Source organism: Gigantopelta aegis, chromosome 11 (assembly GCF_016097555.1).
Source record: "Gigantopelta aegis isolate Gae_Host chromosome 11, Gae_host_genome, whole genome shotgun sequence".
NCBI lineage: Eukaryota > Metazoa > Mollusca > Gastropoda > Neomphalida > Peltospiridae > Gigantopelta > Gigantopelta aegis.
In genome coordinates, this window is record NC_054709.1 from 1,380,192 (window position 1) to 1,401,921 (window position 21,730).

A 21,730-nucleotide genomic window follows, 5' to 3' on the forward strand; every position below is an offset into this window, starting at 1 on the left:
CACTATTAGACGCTTGTCCTTGGGAGAATCGCAACTCGCAAGATATATAACAGGATGATTCATCCCTCTTGCACCGCCTGTTGGACAGCCACTCTCAAGACTAGCTTATAAAATTGAAACTTGCACTGGATAGAGCTCAATGGATTAAATACAGCTGTGATGGCACTCACTCGCGAATCACTTTAAAAACAGTGATGATATCAGGTGTTCGCGAAAGGTGAGCATATCCTGCCCCACTGGCAACACCCGTCCAGAGCACAGCTCATAGTCATCAAGTCCATAGTTGAAATGTATAGGGTTTTCACGAAAAAGACGAAAAGGCATGTACAGGTCAAAATGGGTCTTGTATCAGACATAACGTTGGTCAGAGATGGATCATATCGAGAAATGGGCTCTGAGTGTCTACCATAAAGCTTTCTGAAGGCTTTCAGGAGTCGTTAAATGTTATAACGATATGTCGGTCTTTAAAATCAGCATATCATGTACATGCCTTAAAGTATCTCACATGTTGCGAAACATAGACACCAAGACCTAGTGCAGACGGAATGCTAGTCAACATGAAGGGAAAATAGACCACTGAAAAGCTGAAGTCATCCCTTTTATCAAACAGCTTTGTATGAAGGTCAATGTCGTTCTGAATTGCAATGTATGGATCAGAATTTCAATGTATGGATCTGAATCTCTATGTACGGATCTGAATCTCAATGTACGGATCTGAATCTCTATGTACGGATCTGAATCTCTATGTACGGACCTGAATTTCTGTGTATGGATCTGAATCTCTATGTACGGACCTGAATCTCTATGTATGGATCTGAATCGCAATGTATGGATCTGAATTGCAATGTATGGATCTGAATCTCAATGTATGGATCTGAATCTCTATGTATGGATCTCAATCTCTATGTCTGGATCTGAGTATCTATGTCTGGATCTGAATCTCAATGTATGGATCTGAATCTGAATGTATGGATCTGAATCTCTATGTATGGATCTGAATCTGAATGTACGGATCTGAATCTCTATGTACGGACATGAATCTATATGTACGGATCTGACTCTCTATGTACGGACCTGAATCTCTATGTCTGGATCTGAATCTCAATGTATGGATTTGAATCTCTATGTATGGATCTGAATTTGAATGTACGGACCTGAATCTCTATGTACGGATCTGAATCTCTATGTACAGACCTGAATCTATATGTACGGATCTGACTCTCTATGTACGGACCTGAATCTCTATGTACGGATCTGAATCTTTATGTATGGATCTGAATTTCAATGTATGGCTCTGAATTTATATGTATGGATCTGAATCTCTATGTCTGGATCTGAATCTCTATGTCTGGATCTGAATCTCAATGTATGGATCTGACTCTCTATGTACGGACCTGAATCTCTATGTCTGGATCTGAATCTCAATGTCTGGATCTGAATCTCTATGTATGGATCTGAATTGCAATGTATGGATCTGAATCTCAATGTATGGATCTGAATCTCTATGTATGGATCTGAATCTCTATGTCTGGATCTGAGTATCTATGTCTGGATCTGAATCTCAATGTATGGATCTGAATCTGAATGTATGGATCTGAATCTCTATGTATGGATCTGAATCTGAATGTACGGATCTGAATCTCTATGTACGGACCTGAATCTATATGTACGGATCTGACTCTATGTACGGACCTGAATCTCTATGTCTGGATCTGAATCTCAACGTATGGATCTGAATCTCTATGTATGGATCTGAATCTGAATGTACGGATCTGAATCTCTATGTACGGACCTGAATCTATATGTACGGATCTGACTCTATGTACGGACCTGAATCTCTATGTCTGGATCTGAATCTCAATGTATGGATCTGAATCTCTATGTATGGATCTGAATCTGAATGTATGGATCTGAATCTCTATGTACGGACCTGAATCTCTATGTACGGATCTGAATCTCTATGTACGGACCTGAATCTATATGTACGGATCTGACTCTCTATGTACGGACCTGAATCTCTATGTACGGATCTGAATCTCTATGTATGGATCTGAATTTCAATGTATGGCTCTGAATCTATATGTATGGATCTGAATCTCTATGTCTGGATCTGAATCTCTATGTCTGGATCTGAATCTCAATGTATGGATCTGACTCTCTATGTACGGACCTGAATCTCTATGTCTGGATCTGAATCTCAATGTCTGGATCTGAATCTCTATGTATGGATCTGAATTTCAATGTATGGATCTGAATCTATATGTATGGATCTGAATCTCTATGTCTGGATCTGAATCTCTATGTCTGGATCTGAATCTCTATGTCTGGATCTGAATTTCAATGTATGGATCTGAATCTATATGTATGGATCTGAATCTCTATGTCTGGATCTGAATCTCTATGTCTGGATCTGAATCTCAATGTCTGGATCTGAATCTCTATGTATGGATCTGAATTTCAATGTATGGATCTGAATCTCTATGTCTGGATCTGAATCTCAATGTATGGATCTGAATCTCAATGTATGGATCTGAATCTCTATGTATAGGTGAAGGTAGGAAACAGATTTTATATTTCCTGTAGTTTCTTTTATTTGTAACTCTGGTGGGTAAATCATCTATGATCTTATTATTATTCAATGATATAATACTAAGATCGTCAATATATCAAAAGCTGTCAACATGTCCAATTCTGATTCTGAATGAGGAAGTCCACCATTTCACATATGTCTGTCTCAGTATATTTTTGTCTTTATTTACTTTCAGTGTTAACAAATTATCCAGATCCATTGAAGATAGTTATATGTTTGTATCTCTGTTCACCTGTTTTAGTAACAAATGCTACCTGGTTATGGAATAAAGCTTTTTCTTAAGTATAAGTTTTATCGTGGAGGATCACTGTCAACAGTATTGAAATATCGAACGTTTTAACACTGGTAAAACAAATTCTGGATTGCAATTGGTTAACTTCAAGTAAATCTATGGAGTTCTTAAGAATCCACATGCGAAGAATACCACTTGTCTCGAAGACCTTTTGGCAGTATATTTAAAGTTCATCCTTTATAGTTGTTAGGAACACGTACTGCACGTAATATCGTGTGCTCCACATGGGAATCCTCCATTTTACATTGGCAATTCTTCCTATTTTGGCAGGACTGGAAGACTGACCGCCCCACTCATAAGAAGAAATAGGAAGTGGTCTATACTTTGTTTCACATTGAAACCATCTCATATCGTTAGGAGCTGGGCCCGTCCGCATCACTATACCAGCTATGACCACTGAATTATACCTAGTCTGATACTCTCTTGTTCAGACAGATCCGGCTTCTAAAGATCTATATTTCCACACAGCACCACGCCTTCCACATATACTGACTGTCACCCCAGGGGATTTCTGGGTGGGATGCAACCCATCTCGTCCTTACAAGCTGTGCACTTTAACAGTCTTAACAAGGCCACTCACATGGACATATAGATTGAACTTATAAACTTTTAGACCTTCTTTCAAACTTTTATATCAAAATTACTCTATAAAATTTCTATATTATTAAATGGCCTGATCCTCTCTTCTTTCTCTCATTTATTTTTGGACTGTCTTTCTAAAATGCTCCAAATTATTTAAATTTTTGGCCAAGCAGTCAGTTCCATTTTTATTTTTTTAAATCTATTAACTTTTTCAATAATTGCTACTCCAAATTCTTCCTAAGTCCAAATCCTGCGAAACACGCCCCCCCCCCCCCCCAAAAAAAAATCAAAAATAACAGTGAATATCCACAACTATGAATACTAACAGGTAACAATTACAGGGACTAGTGAGCTCAGTGTTCTGTTGATTTCGTTGTGTACTTCACAGGCATACTCAGCTGCGTCATCACGATGCACGGGTGTGATGGTCATCATGCTGGGAGATTCTAACGATCCACAGGAGAATCGACCAGAACACTCTATTTCATCCCATTTTGAATTTACATATTTCTTCCATACAACCCTAGATGCAGGAGGGTATGCGTCTATGTAACACGTAAGGATGACATTTAACCCTTCTCTGACGGTCAACTTTAGAGGTGTGACTGAGAGTGTTGGAGGATCTGTAAAAGAAATCAGTAATATAAATATTATGCTTTTCTCAGGTAGATATTCTGTTCAATGAATGTTCAGATATTAACTTAAAAGTGTTTAGTTGCATTCCACACACATGCAGTAGTCAGCAGTCATAACAACCAGTGGCATAGTGTCTAGGCCATTCACAGTGATGATAGTAGGTGCTTGGTACATACCCCAGTACCGGTTCCCAGCCAAAGAAAGTAACTAATAGTTTCATTTACCCTAATGTTGGATAGACAACTCGATTCCTAAGATATATACTCTTCAAAAGAAGAAACGCAAAACCACATTGTCGTAACATTTGGAGAATTGATTTCATTATTGAATGGTGAGTCCGATAATTACCAAATGTTGCAGGATTGTTCACAATTCACTCTAGTCCATTGTGAGTAAGTGATAGGACACACCACCAAGGTCAAGGTCATCTGGAGTCAATACCGGGTGTGGCCTCCGCGTGTGTTGACAACTGCCTGGCACCGCCTGCCCATTGAAGCAACCAGAGTACGGATGACGTCCCGGGGGATGGTGGCCCACTCGGCCTGCAAGGCTGCTGCCAGCTCGGGCAGGGTCTGGGGCTGTGGTTGTCGCTGTCGGAGGCATCGGTCCAACTCGTCCCATAGATTCTCAATTGGGTTCAAATCCGGTGATATCGATGGCCAAGGAAGGACATTAATGTTGTTGTTCTGTAGGAAAGCCGTTGTGAGACGTGCTGTGTGAGGCCTGGCGTTGTCATGTTGGAACACTGCATTGGCGTTGGCCATAACTGGAACGATGTGTGGCCGGAGGATCTGGTCAATGTAGCCCTGTGCATTCAGGTTGCCCTGCACGTGGACCAGGTCAGTTCTGCCAGTGTGTGAGATGGCTGCCCACACCATGACACTACCCCCCCCCCCCCGAATCTGTCCACTTCCTGCACGCAGTTTGCCGCATAACGTTCACCACGACGCCTATACACGCGACATCTTCCATCATGACGTCGGAGCAGAAATCGGGACTCGTCACTGAACCACACCTGTCTCCATCGCAGTTGAGGCCATTGTCGATGAATCTGGCACCACTGCAGTCGGAGTCGACGGTGTTGTGGTGTTAAGATGACACCTCGAACTGGACGTCTGGCACGAATTCCTACCTCACGTAGGCGGTTCCGTACGGTCTGGTCGGATATCCTGCGCAAACCTGGTATTGCTGCGGCTGTGGAATTCGCAGTAGTCAAACGTTCCCGAAGGTGGCATACCCGGATGTAGCGGTCCTGCCCGGGGGTAGTGACCCGTGGTCGACCGGATCTAGGGAGGTCACGTGTTGATCCATGTTGCTGGTAACGGTCCCACAGTCTGGAGATGGTGCTTGGGGACACATGGAATGCCCTGGCAACGGCCGTTCTGGATTCGACTGCGTCTAGTCGGCCGATGGCATTGTTTCTCTACGGTTCACTGAGACGTGGCATGCCCTGGATTGTCAACTGTCGGCCAGATACAGAGGCCAGGCAAGCGAACACCCTGCACTTTTATACTGTCGGTGTTCATGTTGCACGTGCAGACAACGCACGTGCAGTGGTGACATGGTTTGCACGTGGCTGCGTTTTTGCGAATATTCACATTTTGGAACTTTATTGTACAGTAGCTGCGTTTTATCGAATGTAACCGTGGGAATGTGTTTGGGACATGCAATGACCTTATATTCACAAAGCATAAACCGGTAGGAAACATAAAATCGGAGTTAAAAACCCATTTGTACCCTTTTGCGTTTCTTTTTTTGAAGAGTATATGAGTAAAAAAAACCCAGTGGCACATCTGTGACTAACACTCAATTGGTTTATTAACATAGAATAATAAAGATAATAATTTCCAATTATAACAGGTGTGGGACAGTTTGTTCAGTCTAACAAATTACTAAAAAAAAATTGCATGGATGGGGAAAATCAACAATTTATACAGCACTAATCTCTATGTAAACATCGTTTTTGTTCTTGAGTACATAGTATTGAAATTAGGCAGATTTTGGTACATAGTAAAAAATATAATTAACACACCTAAAGGAAGAAAACACAAACACGTTTCACTGAATGGACCTTACAGAAAGCTTATCAGGTTTCTCAGCAATGCCTACAGATGTTACTCACATGTAACAATTACTGGGATTGGTGAGCTCAGAGATCTGTTTATATTGTTGTGTACTTCACAGGTATACTCAGCTGCGTCATCACGATGTACGGGTGTGATGGTCATGTTGCTGGGAGAGTCCAACGATCCACAAGAAAATCGACCAGAACAGTCTACTTCGTCCCACTTTGAGTTTATATACTTTTTCCATACAACCTTGGTTGCGGGAGGATACACGTCGATGTAACACATGAGGATGGCATTTAATCCTTCTCTGATGGTCACCTTTAGAGGTGTGACTGAGAGTGTTGGAGAATCTGTCAAACAAAATAAGAATATAAATACTACTCTTTTCTTAGGTAGATATTTTGTTGGATGAATGTTCAGATATTGATTTCAAAGTACTTGGTTACATTTAATATACTCATAGAGTAGTCATAACATTCAGTGACATAGTGCCTAGGCTATTGGCATTAATGCTACTAGGAACTTAATACATATCTAGTACTGGTTCGCAGCCAAAGCGAGTAACTAAAAGTTTCATTGACCATCATGGTGTATAGACAACTCGATTGCTAAGATATATGACTACCCATGATGGGTGGTTGAATTGTAATCGATTATATTCTGTATTTCACCCAAAAAGGCTGAACATAAAATGAAAAATCAGTGGCACATCTGTGATCCAGCTTTTCTAACACTGAATTTGTTTAGGTACATACAATAATAAAGATAATCATTTCCAATTATAACAGGTATGGGACAATTTGTTCAGTCTAAGAAATTACCAAAGAATTTCAGTTCATAACCTACATGGATTGGGAATCAAAACATAACAGTGTATATCCACAACTATGAATCTCAATACTCACAGGTAACAATTACAGGGACTAGTGAGCTCAATGTTCTGTTTATTCTGTTGTGTACTTCACAGGCATACTCAGCTGCGTCATCACGATGCACGGGTTTGATGGCCATGGTGCTGGGAGATTCCAACGACCCACAGGAGAATCGACCAAGACATTCTACTACATTCAACTTTGAATTTATGTATTTTTTCCACATAACTTTTGTTGGGGGAGGGTATGCATCGATGGAACACATTAGCTCCAAGTTTAACCCTTCCCTGATGGTGATTTTCTCAGGGGTGATGGTCAGTGTTGGAGGATCTGTCAAAGAAAACAGGAATATGTTTTTAGGTAAATATTTTGTTATATGGATTTTCAGATATTGATTCAAGATTATTTAGTTCCATTTTGTGCTGATGCAGTAGTTATAACAGTGAGTGGCTTCAGTGCCCAGGCCATTGGCTAGCAGGTAGTTCGTTCGTATCCCTGTACCAGTTCCTAGCCAAAGCAAGTATCTAAAAGTTCCATTGAGCCTCATGGTGGGTAGATAACTGGAATCCTGGCATTTGACTGTTTTTAAATATATGTATGTACCCAGGATAGAGTGGTTGAACCGTATTTGATTATACCATGTAAATCAACCTAAAATGCTGGACATACAATGAAAAAAGCAGTGGAACATCTGTGACCCAGCTTTAGTAAGACTAAATTGGTTTTCGTGAGTCATTCTCCCAAAATGTGTCACATGGCGTTACCCACCACTAAAATTGATAAAAGTAAGAAAACTGAGATAAACATCACCTAGATAATTAAATATTAATTAAATCTCAGAGAGAAATTTGTGTAGCAGAAAGGCACCTGAATTTATGAACAAATGTTTGATTTAATAGGATGAAAAACAAATCAAGGCAATGACCCTAAACTGACTTCATTCAGTTTTTACAACAATAAGTCAATTAATAAAGACCTGAAGATGGAAAACATGTATTCTCAGCCTGAAATTACATTTATGGTTTATTTTCCAAGATTATCCTTCTCTGTTACTCATTTTGCAAATAACACGTCAACACCGTAACGCCGGTCATCAAACACAGAGCCTATGATGTATAATGATAAACCAAGACATGATACACGATTCCTTCCAAGTAGAGGAAATCACAATCTTTTCAAATGTTATTAACGAAAAGTGTCATCAATTTTAGTTTTCTACAACTGACCAGGCAAAAAAGGGATGGGTCACTGCGTATATTTATTCTCTGTCAACATTGTAGCGGGTATAATTAATATATTGATGTATTAAATTAATATGACTCATTCAGAGATCATTATAAATGTATGCTACGAAAATAGCTTGGGAATTCAACATACCCAAGCAACAGTAATCACTCCTACTCTGAGCTCTCAACATTGAATTGACTTCGCAGATCGTCTCGATAGCTCTTCTCCCCAACCCCCAACCCGGGGACTGTACTTAACGACCATGACCCTTTGGTCAAATATTGGATCCCGCATGACGACAACGTAGCTATTGTCAACATTATTTACGGTGACAATAACCCGCGTTCATCTTCAAGTACGAGGAGAAGGCGTCCCAAGGCGGCACAGGGGGGTCCAAACACGGCAGCTCAACCGCCAGTGGCAGTCCCACCTGCTTGAAAGAAGAAACCGAAACTGGCAGAGGCGACTCAGGGGGATCAAAACGGGCAGCTTAACTGCCAGGGGCATTCCCTTCTGCTTCGTCCCCCCCCCCCCCCCCCCACTACTCGGATGCGGCCCACGTCAGGAGTGGCAAAGAGGGGACCAAAGATGTCTGCTCCACTGACAGTGGCGGTCCCTTCTACAGTGGCACCATCACCCATAGAGACTGGGCACGTGGCAGTCTCAGTGCCACCTGCCAATCCACCGGTGACTGAACGGAATGTCGTTGAGCATGCAGAGTGTTAACCGTAGAAATGGAAAGTGTTGGAAAAGGACCCACCGAGACCTCAGGCCGAATCTTGGAGAATCGCGTCATATAAGCTGCAAGCCAAGTACCGCGAATCTGTTGGGAGGGGGGGGGGGGGGGGGGGGATATACCCGCCTCTCTCAGCTCGGCCACTACAAGGAGACAAGTTGGCGACCTTTACCATCAGGTCTGGGGCGGCGGTACTAGCTGCAGCTTTATGGACCCAGTGACACATATTACCTAACATCGGAGCGGAATGGTGTGTACAGACAAGGACTGCTGGAATCAGTCATGGATAATGCACTGAACCAGCGCATTATCAAGCTCATCCTACCAGAGGACTATACAGCAATACTTCGGGATTGTTACATCGACCTAGCCAAGGCCTTCCCGAAGCTGCGAGTTGATCGCCCCATCACCTCGCTATGAGTTCCGCCGACAACCTCTCCAAGAACTTTTGCCTCCAGGTAAGGACTTATAGGATTTAAATTTTTTGGCCTGAGTTCAAAATTTTATGTTTATTTTGGGTGGGGGTAAACAGTCCGACACACTTTATTTTTGGATGCCCGTCTAAACTGCTCAAGCCACCTGAAAACGTTTTTGGCCAAGCATTCTAATTTTGTTTGTAGACTTTAACTTTTTTGCCAGACATGTTAGGATGGATCAGCTATCTCATTTTGGCCTTAGGTCTTTAACCTAACTACTAAATTCATATTCCAAATTCCACGCACCTCAAACATTATGACTTTACGAGTTTGATCAAGTGTCTAAGTAATCACAAGTTTAAAATCAAATAGCTTTAAAATGTACTGAGTTGTCGCTAAACAAATATTCCTTTGCACTCCTATTGTTTTGACCATTTGATTGTGTGAACATGAAATAATTGTGTCCAACATTCTATATCCCTGGCAATTGGAAGCGTTCTCGGTGTTCCTTGTTAAAATAAATTGAATATGTTCATGCTATGTTTCTCTTTGATGGGTTACTAAAAATATTAATCAATAAATGTTCATCACATATAAAAATATTTCGATTTTTTATTAAAAGAAAACAAAGTATATCAACACCGTAGCATGGCAGCCATTTGTATCAGACCCTTGGAAAAGAAAGTTGCTAAAAATAATAAAATCCTATGTAAACATCGCTGCTTGAATTTGAAATGCATACACCTAACCCCAGAGATGAGACATCGCCTTAAAACGTCATATTTTAAAAACATTATTTTTTATGAAGGTACTACTATGCAAAGTGACATCTTCTGGGAGAATGGCCAAGGTACATACAATACTACTGATAATCATTTGTAATTATAACTGGTGTGAGACAGTTTGTTCACCCTAACAAATTGCTGGTCATAATCGTTGGGGGGGGGGGGGGGGGGGGGGGTGTCATACTCAAAGGCCACAGCGATGAATACTCACAAATAACAGTCACAGCGACTTGTGAGCTCAGCGTTCTGTTTATTCTGTTGTGTACTTCACAGACATATGTATCTGTGTCATCACGATGCACAGGTGTGATGGTCAAGTTGCTGGGAGATTGTAATGAACCACAGGAGAATCGACCAGAACACTTTATGGTGTACCACACAAAATTTACATATTTTTTCCATACAACTCTAGATGCAGGAGGGTATGCGTCGATGGAACACACGAGGATCACACTTAACCCTTCTCTGATAGTCATCTCTAGAGGTGTGACTGAGAGTGTTGGAGAATCTGTCAAAGAAAACAGGAATATAAATATTATGGGTTTTTTTAAGGCAGATATTTTGTTGAATAAATGTTCGGATATAAATTTCAAGTACTTGGTTACATTTCATACTCATGCAGTAGTCATAACATTCAGTGGCATAGGATCTAGGTCATTGGCATTAATGCTAGTAGGTTCTTCGCTAGCATCCCAGTACCAGTTTCTAGCGAGTATCTAAGGTTCCATTGACCCTCATGGTGGATAGATAACTCGATTCCTAAAATCTGAATCCGAGCAAATGAGACTTTGTGCTTTTAAATATATGTATGTGCCCAGGATAGACTGGTTGAACCGAAATTGATTACATCATGAAAATCAACCTAAAAGGCTGGAAATAAAATGAAAAAAACAAACCCAGCCGATATGTGACCCAGGTTCAGTAAGACTGAATTTGTTTAGGTACTACAATAGAACAGATAATTATTGCAAATATAGCAGCATGTGGGACAGTTTGTGGATGCTAAAATATTCCCTGTCATAATCTTCATAGATGAGGAAAAACAAATTACACTGAATGGCCACAAATGAATACTCACAGGTAACAATTATTGGGACTTGTAAGCTCAGTGTTCTGTTTATTTCATTGTGTACTTCACAGGAATACTCAGCTGCGTCATCACGATGCACGGGTGTGATGGTCATGTTGCTGGGAGAGTCCAACGATCCACAAGAAAATCGACCAGAACAGTCTACTTCGTCCCACTTTGAGTTTATATACTTTTTCCATACAACCTTAGTTGCGGGAGGATACACGTCGATGTAACACATGAGGATGACATTTAATCCTTCTCTGATGGTCACCTTTAGAGGTGTGACTGAGAGTGTTGGAGAATCTGTCAAACAAAACAAGAATATAAATACTACTCTTTTCTTAGGTAGATATTTTATTAAATGAATGTTCAGATATCGATTTCAAAGTACTTGCTTACATTTAATATACTCATAGAGTAGTCATAACATTCAGTGACATAGTGCCTATGCTATTGGCATTAATGCTACTAGGAATTTAATACATATCCTAGTACTGGTACGCAGCCAAAGCGAGTAACTAAATGTTTCATTGACCATCATGGTGTATAGACAACTCGATTGCTAAGATATATGACTACCCATGATGGGTGCTTATATTGTAATCGATTATATTCTGTATTTCAACCTAAAAGGCTGAACATAAAATGAAAAATCAGTGGCACATCTGTGATCCAGCTTTTCTAACACTGAATTTGTTTAGGTACATACAATAATAAAGATAATCATTTTCAATTATAACAAGTATGGGACAGTTTGTTCAGTCTAAGAAATTACCAAAGAATTTCAGTTCATAACCTACATGGATTGGGAATCAAAACATAACAGTGTATATCCACAACTATGAATCTCAATACTCACAGGTAACAATTACAGGGACTAGTGAGCTCAATGTTCTGTTTATTCTGTTGTGTACTTCACAGGCATACTCAGCTGCGTCATCACGATGCACGGGTTTGATGGTCATGGTGCTGGGAGATTCCAACGACCCACAGGAGAATCGACCAAGACATTCTACTACATTCAACTTTGAATTTATGTATTTTTTCCACATAACTTTTGTTGGGGGAGGGTATGCATCGATGGAACACATTAGCTCCAAGTTTAACCCTTCCCTGGTGGTGATTTTCTCAGGGGTGATGGTCAGTGTTGGAGGATCTGTCAAAGAAAACAGGAATATGTTTTTTGGTAAATATTTTGTTATATGGATTTTCAGATATTGATTCAAGATTATTTAGTTCCATTTTGTGCTGATGCAGTAGTTATAACAGTGAGTGGCTTCAGTGCCTAGGCCATTGGCTAGCAGGTACTTCATTCGTATCCCAGTACCAGTTCCTAGCCAAAGCAAGTATCTAAAAGTTCCATTGAGCCTCATGGTGGGTAGATAACTGGAATCCTGGCATTTGACTGTTTTTAAATATATGTATGTACTCAGGATAGAGTGGTTCAACCGTATTTGATTATACCATGTAAATCAACCAAAAATGCTGGACATACAATGAAAAAAGCAGTGGAACATCTGTGACCCAGCTTTAGTAAGACTAAATTGGTTTTCGTGAGTCATTCTCCCAAATGTGTCACATGGCGTTACCCACCACTAAAACTGATAAAAGTAAGAAAACTGAGATAAACATCACCTAGATAATTAAATATTAATTAAATCTCAGAGAGAAATTTGTGTAGCAGAAAGGCACCTGAATTTATGAACAAATGTTTGATTTAATAGGATGAAAAACAAATCAAGGCCATGACCCTAAACTGATTTCATTCAGTTTTTACAACAATAAGTCAATTAATAAAGACCTGAAGATGGAAAACATGTATTCTCAGGCTGAAATTACATTTGTGGTTTATTTTCCAAGATTATCCTTCACTGTTACTCATTTTACAAATAACACGTCAACACCGTAACGCCGGTCATCAAACACAGAGCCTATGATGTATAATGATAAACCAAGACATGTTACACGATTCCTTCCAAGTAGAGGAAATCACAATCTTTTCAAATGTTATTAACGAAAAGTGTCATCAATTTTAGTTTTCTACAACTGACCAGGCAAAAAAGGGATCAGTCACTGTGTATGTTTCTTCTCTGTCAACATTGTAGCGGGTATAATTAATATATTGATGTATTAAATTAATATAACTCATTCAGAGATCATTATAAATGTATGCTACGAAAATAGCTTGGGAATTCAACATACCCAAGCAACAATAATCACTCCTACTCTGAGCTCTCAACATTGAATTGACTTCGCAGATCGTCTCGATAGCTCTTCTCCCCCCCCCCCCCCCCCCCCCCCCACCCCGGGGGCTGTACTTAACGACCATGATCCTTTGGTCAAATATTGGATGCCGCACGACAACAACGCAGCTATTGTCAACATTATATACGGTGACAATTATCCGCGTTCATCTTCAAGTACGAGGAGAAGGCGTCCGAAAGGCGGCACAGGGTGGTCCAAACACGGCGGCTCAACCGCCAGTGGCAGTCCCACCTGCTTGAAAGAAGAAACCGAAACTGGCAGAGGCGACTCAGGGGGATCAAAACCGGCAGCTTAACTGCCAGGGGAATTCCCTTCTGCTTCGTACCCCCCCCCCCCCCCCCCAACTACTCCGATGCAGCCCACGTCAGGAGTGTCAAAGAGGGGACCAAAGATGTCTGCTCCACTGACAGTGGCGGTCCCTTCTACAGTGGCACCATCACCCATAGACACTGGGCACGTGGCAGTCTCAGTGCCACCTGCCAATCCACCGGTGACTGAACGGAATGTCGTTGACCATGCAGAGCGTGAACCGAAGAAATGGAAAGTGTTGGAAAAGGGCCCACCGAGACCTCAGCCCGAATCTTGGAGAATCGCGTCATATAAGCTGCAAGCCAAGTACCGCGAATCTGTTGGGGGGGGGGGGGGGGGGGGGGGGATATACCCACCTCTCTCAGCTCGGCCACTACAAGGAGACAAGGTCTGGGGCGGTGGTACAAGCTGCAGCTTTACGGACCCAGTGACACATATTACCTAACATCGGAGCAGAATGGTGCGTACAGACAAGGACTGCTGGAATCAGTCATGGATAATGCACTGAACCACCGCATTATCAAGCTCATCCTACCAGAGGACTATACAGCAATACTTCGGGATTGTTACATCGACCTAGCCAAGGCCTTCATGAAGCTGTGTGTTGATCGCCACATCACCTCGCTATGAGTTCCACGGACAACCTCTCCAAGAACTTTTGTCTCCAGGTAAGGACTTATAGGATGCCCATCTAAACTGCTCAAGCCACCTGAAAATGTTTTTGGCCAAGCATTCTAATTTTATTTGTAGACTTGTACTACTATGCAAAGTGACATCTTCTGGGAGAATGGCCTAAGTACATAAAATACTACTGATAATCATTTGTAATTATAACTGGTGTGGGACAGTTTCTTCACCCTAACAAATTGCTGGTCATAATTGGTGGGGAGGGGGTGTGTGTGTCATACTCAAAGGCCACAGCGATGAATACTCACAAATAACAGTCACAGAGACTTGTGAGCTCAGCGTTCTGTTTATTCTGTTGTGTACTTCACAGACATACTCATTTGTGTCATCACGATGCACGGGTGTGATGGTCAAGTTGCTGGGAGATTGTAACGACCCACAGGAGAATCGACCAGAACACTTTATGGTGTACCACACAAAATGTACATATTTTTTCCATACAACTCTAGATGCAGGAGGGTATGCGTCGATGGAACACACGAGGATCACACTTAACCCTTCTCTGATAGTCACCTCGTCAGGTGTGACTGAGAGTGTTGGAGGATCTGTCAAAGAAAACAGAAATATAAATATTATGTTGTTTTTTTAAGGCAGATATTTTGTTGAATAAATGTTCGGATATAGATTTCAAGTACTTGGTTACATTTCATACTCATGGAGTAGTCATAACATTCAGTGGCATAGGATCTAGGTCATTGGCATTAATGCTAGTAGGTTCTTCGCTAGCATCCCAGTACCAGTTTCCAGCGAGTATCTAAGGTTCCATTGACCCTCATGGTGGATAGATAATTCGATTCCTAAAGTCTGAATCTTAGCAAATGAGACTTTGTGCTTTTAAATATATGTATGTGCCCAGGATAGACTGGTTGAACCGAAATTGATTACATCATGAAAATCAACCTAAAAGGCTGGAAATAAAATGAAAAAAACAAACCCAGGCGATCTGTGACCTAGGTTCACTAAGACTGAATTTGTTTAGGTACTACAATAGAACAGATAATTATTGCAAATATAGCAGCATGTGGGACAGTTTGTGGATGCTAAAAAATTCCCTGTCATAATCTTCATGGATGAGGAAAAACAAATTACACTGAATGGCCACAAATAAATACTCACAGGTAACAATTATTGGGACTTGTGAGCTCAGTGTTCTGTTTATTTCATTGTGTACTTCACAGGAATATTCAGCTGCATCATCACGATGCACGGGTGCGATGGTCAGGTTGCTGGGAGATTCCAACGACCCACAGGAGAATCGACCAGAACACTTTATGGTGTACCACACAGAATTTACATATTTTTTCCATACAACTCTAGATGCAGGTGGGTTCGTGTCGATGGAACATGTGAGGCTCACAGTTAACCCTTCTCTGATGTGCACATTTAGAGGTGTGACTGAGAGTGTTGGAGGATCTGTCAAAGAAAAGAGTTATATAAATATTATGCTTGTCTTAGGTAGATATTTTGTTAAATGAATGTTCGGATATTAACTTAAAAGTGTTTACTTACTTTTCATACTCATGTAGTAGTTATAACATTCAGTGACATAGTTTCTAGGTCACTGGTATTAATGCTAGTAGGTACTTAATACATATTTTAGTACTGGTTTCCAGCCAAAGCGAGTAACTAAAGGTTTCATTGACCCTCATGGTGGATAGACAGCTCAATTCCTAAGACATACGAGTACCCATAATAGGGTGGTAGAACAATAATTGAGTATATCCCTGAAAATCAGTGTGTGTGTGTGTGTGTGTGTGTGGTGTGTGTGTGTGTGTGTGTGTATATATATACATATACATACCACAGAGAGAGAGAGAGAGAGAGAGAGAGAGAGAGAGAGAGAGAGAGAGAGAGAGAGAGAGAGAGAGAGAGAGAGAGAGAGAGAGAGAGAGAGAGAGAGAGAGAGAGAGAGAGAGAGAATTTTTTTTACATGCCCCTATGTAATGAAACAGCAGTTGCACATCTGTGACCCAGCTTTACTAACACTATATTTGTTTACCTACGTACAATACTCAGACAATCATTTGTAATTTTAACTGGTGTGGGAAATGTTGGTCATAATCCGTCATGACACCACATACTGTTTTCAACACTGACGTGCGTGGCTGTGTTAATAGCACACTGATTACTATACAACTGTTTAGTTTTTTCACTGAACCCAGACAAGCAAACCAGAAGAAGAAAGTACAAACAACCATACTGAATGGCCACAAAGATGAATACTCACAAGTAACAATTACAGGGACTAGTGAGCTCAGTGTTCTGTTTATTTCATTGTGTACTTCACAGGCATACTCAGCTGCACCATCACAATGCACGGGTTTGATGGTTAACATGCTGGGAGGTTCTAACGATCCACAGGAGAATCGACCAAGACATTCTACTACATTCCACTTTGAATTTATGTATTTTTTCCAAATGACCTTTGTTGTGGAAGGGTATGCATCGATGGAACACATTTGCTCCAAGTTTAACCCTTCTGTGATGGGAATATTCTCAGGGTTGATTTTATTAACATTATTTATTTCTCCCAGTCATGTTGGTATAAAATGTAGTTTACAAAGACTTTAGAAATAACCCATAAATGGGTAGGTCTAACACTACTACACTGACTTCTCTCTCACTAACCCACTGTCCTGGATCAACAGCCCAGATAGCTGAAGTGTGTGTGCAGAACAGCGTGCTTGAACCTTAATTGGACATAAGCACGAAAATAAGTTGAAATGAATTCAATGTATGAATGAAAGGGATAAAATATTGCATGTTCAGCAACCTCGACCAGTTTCAGGTTGAAGACAATCTTGTGTCAATGAACTAGTTTAGAAACAATATTTTGTTAATGTTGCAAGAACACATTTGTTGATGTCATAGTTTCTATATGTTTGAATCGAGAATATATCAAACTTTGAATAGGTAACAAGTGATAAAGACTATTAGCTACCACTCGACGTTCGATGGGGGAGGGTACGAATCAATGGAACACATTATCTCAACATTTAACCCTTCTCTGATGGTGATATGATCAGGTGTAATGGAGACTGTTGGACGATCTGTCAATGAAAATGGTATACCCGTTAACTAAAGCTTTAAATTACGTAATCGCATGTAAATCCTAAAGAAACTGTCCTGAGTTTGCGGTTATTGGAAGAACGCACACCCCCAATAAATAGAGCCCTTCTTATGACTAGAGTTACATATTAAATGCATGTTCTTGTTAAAAAAAAAAACCACGAACAACCCCAGTGTCTGTATGCTGATTGTCTTTCTGATTGTCCTAACAGTGGCATAGCGTGGACGGGGCCACCGGGACGGCGCGGTTGCCCTGGGCGCAAAATATTCAGGACTGGTAGAAGGGACTCGGGGAGTGCCAACAGTGCACTGGTTAGGGGGCGCAATACTTGCCTTGCCCCAGGCGCTGGCAAACCAAGCTACGCCACTGTGTCCTAACATTTCAAGTAGCTCAAGCTCCATTTTATTTCCAATTACATCTTTTCTCTTTCTTCATATGTACACAATACCTGGATTCAAGCGACATAGCCTAGTTTTTAAAAACGCACGTTCGTATAAAAGAGTAATGGTTAATGAGACAAGCTCTAGTTATTTTTTTGACGGCATTTCCCCGTTTAAACATCACAGATTTTAGCTTCTCTGTTATAACCATATCCAAATGTGTGTTGCAGATTTGTAGATTAACTAAATTTAGTGTCCATGTTTACCGTCTGAAACTAGGAACCGGCCTCGGTGGCGCAGTGGTTAAGCCATCGGACTACAGGCTGGTAGGTACAGGGTTCGCAGCCTGGTACCGGCTCCCACTTAGAGCGAGTTCTTAAGGGCTCAGTGGGTAGGTGTAAGACCACCACACCCTCTTTTCTCTCACTAATCACTAACCAACTAACAACTAACCCACTGTCCAGCTCAGAAAGATGAGGTGTGTGCCCAGGACAGCGTGCTTGAAGCTTAATTGGATAGAAGCACGAAAATAAGTTGAAATGAAAAATTAAACTAGGGTCTGCACCTTTATGACAGAAATCTCCAGTAAAAAAAAAATCTCCTTGGGATGAGGCAGTCCTCCTATAGATGAGGCACTTGAGATTCGTGGAATCAAACACTATTTCACCAAATGCCCATTCGACTCTACATTCTGCAGAGATACGGCCTTCTTTACGTATTACAGTTTTGTCATTCTACTTGTGAGGCTACTTACAAATACATTATATACAGAAACACTGATATTCTAAATTACTGTCTCCTGGTGTGATTTGGTCGGTGTCTGTGAAATGATCTCTGTTAGCTAGAAACTACTGTCGCCTGGTGTGATCTGGTCTGTGTCTGTGAGCTGATCTCTATCAGCTAGAAACTACTGTCGCCTGGTGTGATCTGGTCTGTGTCTGTGAGCTGATCTCTATCAGCTAGAAACTACTGTCATCTGGTGTGATCTGGTCTGTGTCTGTGAGCTGATCTCTGTTAGCTAGAAACTACTGTCGTCTGGTGTGATCTGGTCGGTGTCTGTCAGCTGATCTCTGTTAGCTAGAAACTACTGTCGTCTGGTGTGATCTGGTCGGTCTTCGCCTAATGGTCTCAACTTCTCAACACAGTCTCTGTGTACTTCCTTGCCTGTCATCCTCGTCCTCTGCCACTAATAAAGCTGGTTTGACCCATGACGCTAACTAACTGCCGGTAGTTGGGGAGCATCGTAGGTGGTTACAAGTGCCTCATAAAAAAAACCTTTTTCCATTAGTAGCAAGGGATTTTTTATATGCACTTTCCCACATACAGGAAAGCAAATACCAGGGCCTTTGATTAGTTGGGGTGCACTGGTTGGAACAAGAAAAAAATCCAATCAGTTTAATGGATCCACCAAGGTTGTTCGATCTTGCAATGCAAGCACTTCAAGCAAAGAGACATCCGATTGAGCTAAATCCTGCCCCCCCCCCCCCCCCCCCAACAATGCCAGAAGTAACCACTGAACACTCTCTGAAGTGGTCAGGGTCTGCCCACAGCTAAAAGCTGATAGGAAATGGGCAGATGTGTGACACAAATAACCACAAGAGACAAGCACCTGTTGCAGTTGGAGAGACAAGGATGTGGAAGCGGAGAGTAAACAAAGTTGAAAGATAGTAGTAGTTGCCAGGTCGGGAAAAAATGTGATGCAATTTAAAGAGGGAAAGGAAAGGGAGCAGTGCGATACCTGAGAGAGAGAGAGAGAGAGAGAGAGAGAGAGAGAGAGAGAGAGAGAGAGAGAGAGAGAGAGAGAGAGAGAGAGAGAGAGAGAGAGAGAGAGAGAGAGAGAGAGAGAGAGAGAGAGAGAGAGAGAGAGAGAGAGAGAGAGACAGAGAGACAGAGATTTAGTATTGCAGAATACTTACAAGTTACAATAATTTGAGCTAGTGAGCTCAATGTTCTGTTTATTTCGTTGTATACTTCACAGGCATACTCAGCTGTGTCATCACGGTGCACGGGTGTGATAGTCATGATGCTGGGAGAGTCCAGTGACCCACATGAGAATCGACCAAGACATTCTACCTGATTCAACTTTGAATGTGTGTATTTATTCCATATGATCTTTGTTGGGGGAGGGTTTGCATCGATGGAACACCTTAGCTCTACGTTTAACCCTTCTCTGATGGTGATGTCATTAGGTGTGATGGTCAATGTTGGAGGATCTGTCAATTAAAACAAGCTTATTCATTACTTACTTACTTTCTCCATGTTCAAAATAGAGAATACCTAGTTAATGACGTCTGATATCTGCTTTATCCTGTGAAGGCATGAACAGGGTAAAGCAGATATCCGACGTTATTAACTAGTTGTTATCTTTATCCAGCATACCATAAAAATTAAGGGGAAGCGCTAATAGTTCTGTTATTTTAGACACATTGTAGTATTACCTAGCAGTCAAATAAGCGATTTTGTAATGCAGCTATGCGTGTGATGTCATACGAGTGACGTCGAAAGTCATATCCTGCTATTAGCTTTATCCATCATCATATTCTGTCAGTAGAAACGGTGGTTGCACGATAAATGCACCTTCTAACAGACAAGTCAACACATATTACGACCTTTGGTATACCAGTAGTGGTTGCAAGATAAATAAATATTATATTACTTCAGACAAGGTGTGAAAAAATGAATGGCAGTCAAGAGTTTGTACCCAAACGAAGCAGAATTAACGATTTTTAAATATTTAGTAATAGGACTACTAAATATTATACTACAGTAATCAATAGCACATTACACTTTTTGCGTCACACATTGGTGTTGTTTGGGCTAGCCTAGGTCGAGTTCTGCATAGTTTTGTTGTCCAAGAGTATCATTTCAAAGACTCCAATAATTGACTCTTAATTACTTTCTATGAAAAGTATGCACACCTGACTTCTTAAAGTCCTTCATCATTCATACATGGTAGTGTATAAAGCAAGTGACCATAACAATAATTGTTTTACAAGGTAGACGTCGATTTCATCACAGAGACGATAGGGCAAAGTCAGGCTGATCACAGCAAAGTTCTGAACACTTCGCAAGGTCGCGTGAAACCTAATTGTTTACATTTGTTTTTGTAGGCTATATATCCATGGAGTACCGTCTTGTGCAATTTGAAATTTTCAAAACAGTCATGGGAGGGGCAGTCACCCAGGTGGTGTTTTGTCCTGTGGAGAGGCAGACCATCTGTAGACAAAGCACATGACAGTGCTACATGGCAGCAATCGCCCCTTTGACTTTGCGCCGGGATACGATTTTGATTACTGTAATGGTTTTGTTAGTATCTTCTTTAGTGTCCCTCAGCCATTGTGTGTATCTAGTTTGGGATGACATTTTCAGTTGTTAGCTCTGGTTTGCCTACAAAGGATGTATATGTTAGAGGGAAACTAGTCAAAAAGTTCAGGGTTTTTTACAGTCATAATCATAACAAAAGTTACCATAATAAAAAAAAGAAGAGTAAAAGATGTTTTACAAGGTTGTGATTAAAATTCTACCTGTTATTCCCTAGACAGTCAAATGTGTGTTTTAACAAGGTCGTGACTTCAGCGATGACTACACTTTTACCTGTTATTCCCTAGACAGTCAAAGGTGTGTTTTAACAAGGTCTTGACTTCAGCCATGACTACACTTCTACCTGTTATTCCCTAGACAGTCAAATGTGTGTTTTAACAAGGTCGTGACTTCAGCCATGACTACACTTCTACCTGTTATT

General features: G+C 41.0%; 1 protein-coding gene across 1 annotated transcript in view; it reads right to left on the reverse strand.

Annotated features, from left to right (window-relative positions):
* Positions 1-18,009, reverse strand: part of LOC121385484 (titin-like) — a 59,848-nt gene extending 41,839 nt beyond the window's left edge. Inside the window, exons 1-11 of the mRNA XM_041516182.1 lie at positions 17,937-18,009; positions 15,655-15,951; positions 14,787-15,083; positions 12,137-12,433; positions 11,284-11,580; positions 10,417-10,713; positions 8,814-8,959; positions 8,596-8,698; positions 7,075-7,371; positions 6,223-6,519; positions 3,791-4,087 (exon numbers count right to left, since the gene is read on the reverse strand). Of these exons, the coding sequence (XP_041372116.1) occupies positions 3,791-4,087; positions 6,223-6,519; positions 7,075-7,371; positions 8,596-8,698; positions 8,814-8,959; positions 10,417-10,713; positions 11,284-11,580; positions 12,137-12,433; positions 14,787-15,083; positions 15,655-15,951; positions 17,937-18,009 (2,698 nt within the window). The remainder of the gene's footprint in view (positions 1-3,790; positions 4,088-6,222; positions 6,520-7,074; positions 7,372-8,595; positions 8,699-8,813; positions 8,960-10,416; positions 10,714-11,283; positions 11,581-12,136; positions 12,434-14,786; positions 15,084-15,654; positions 15,952-17,936) is intronic.
* Positions 18,010-21,730: the final 3,721 nt, after the last annotated feature.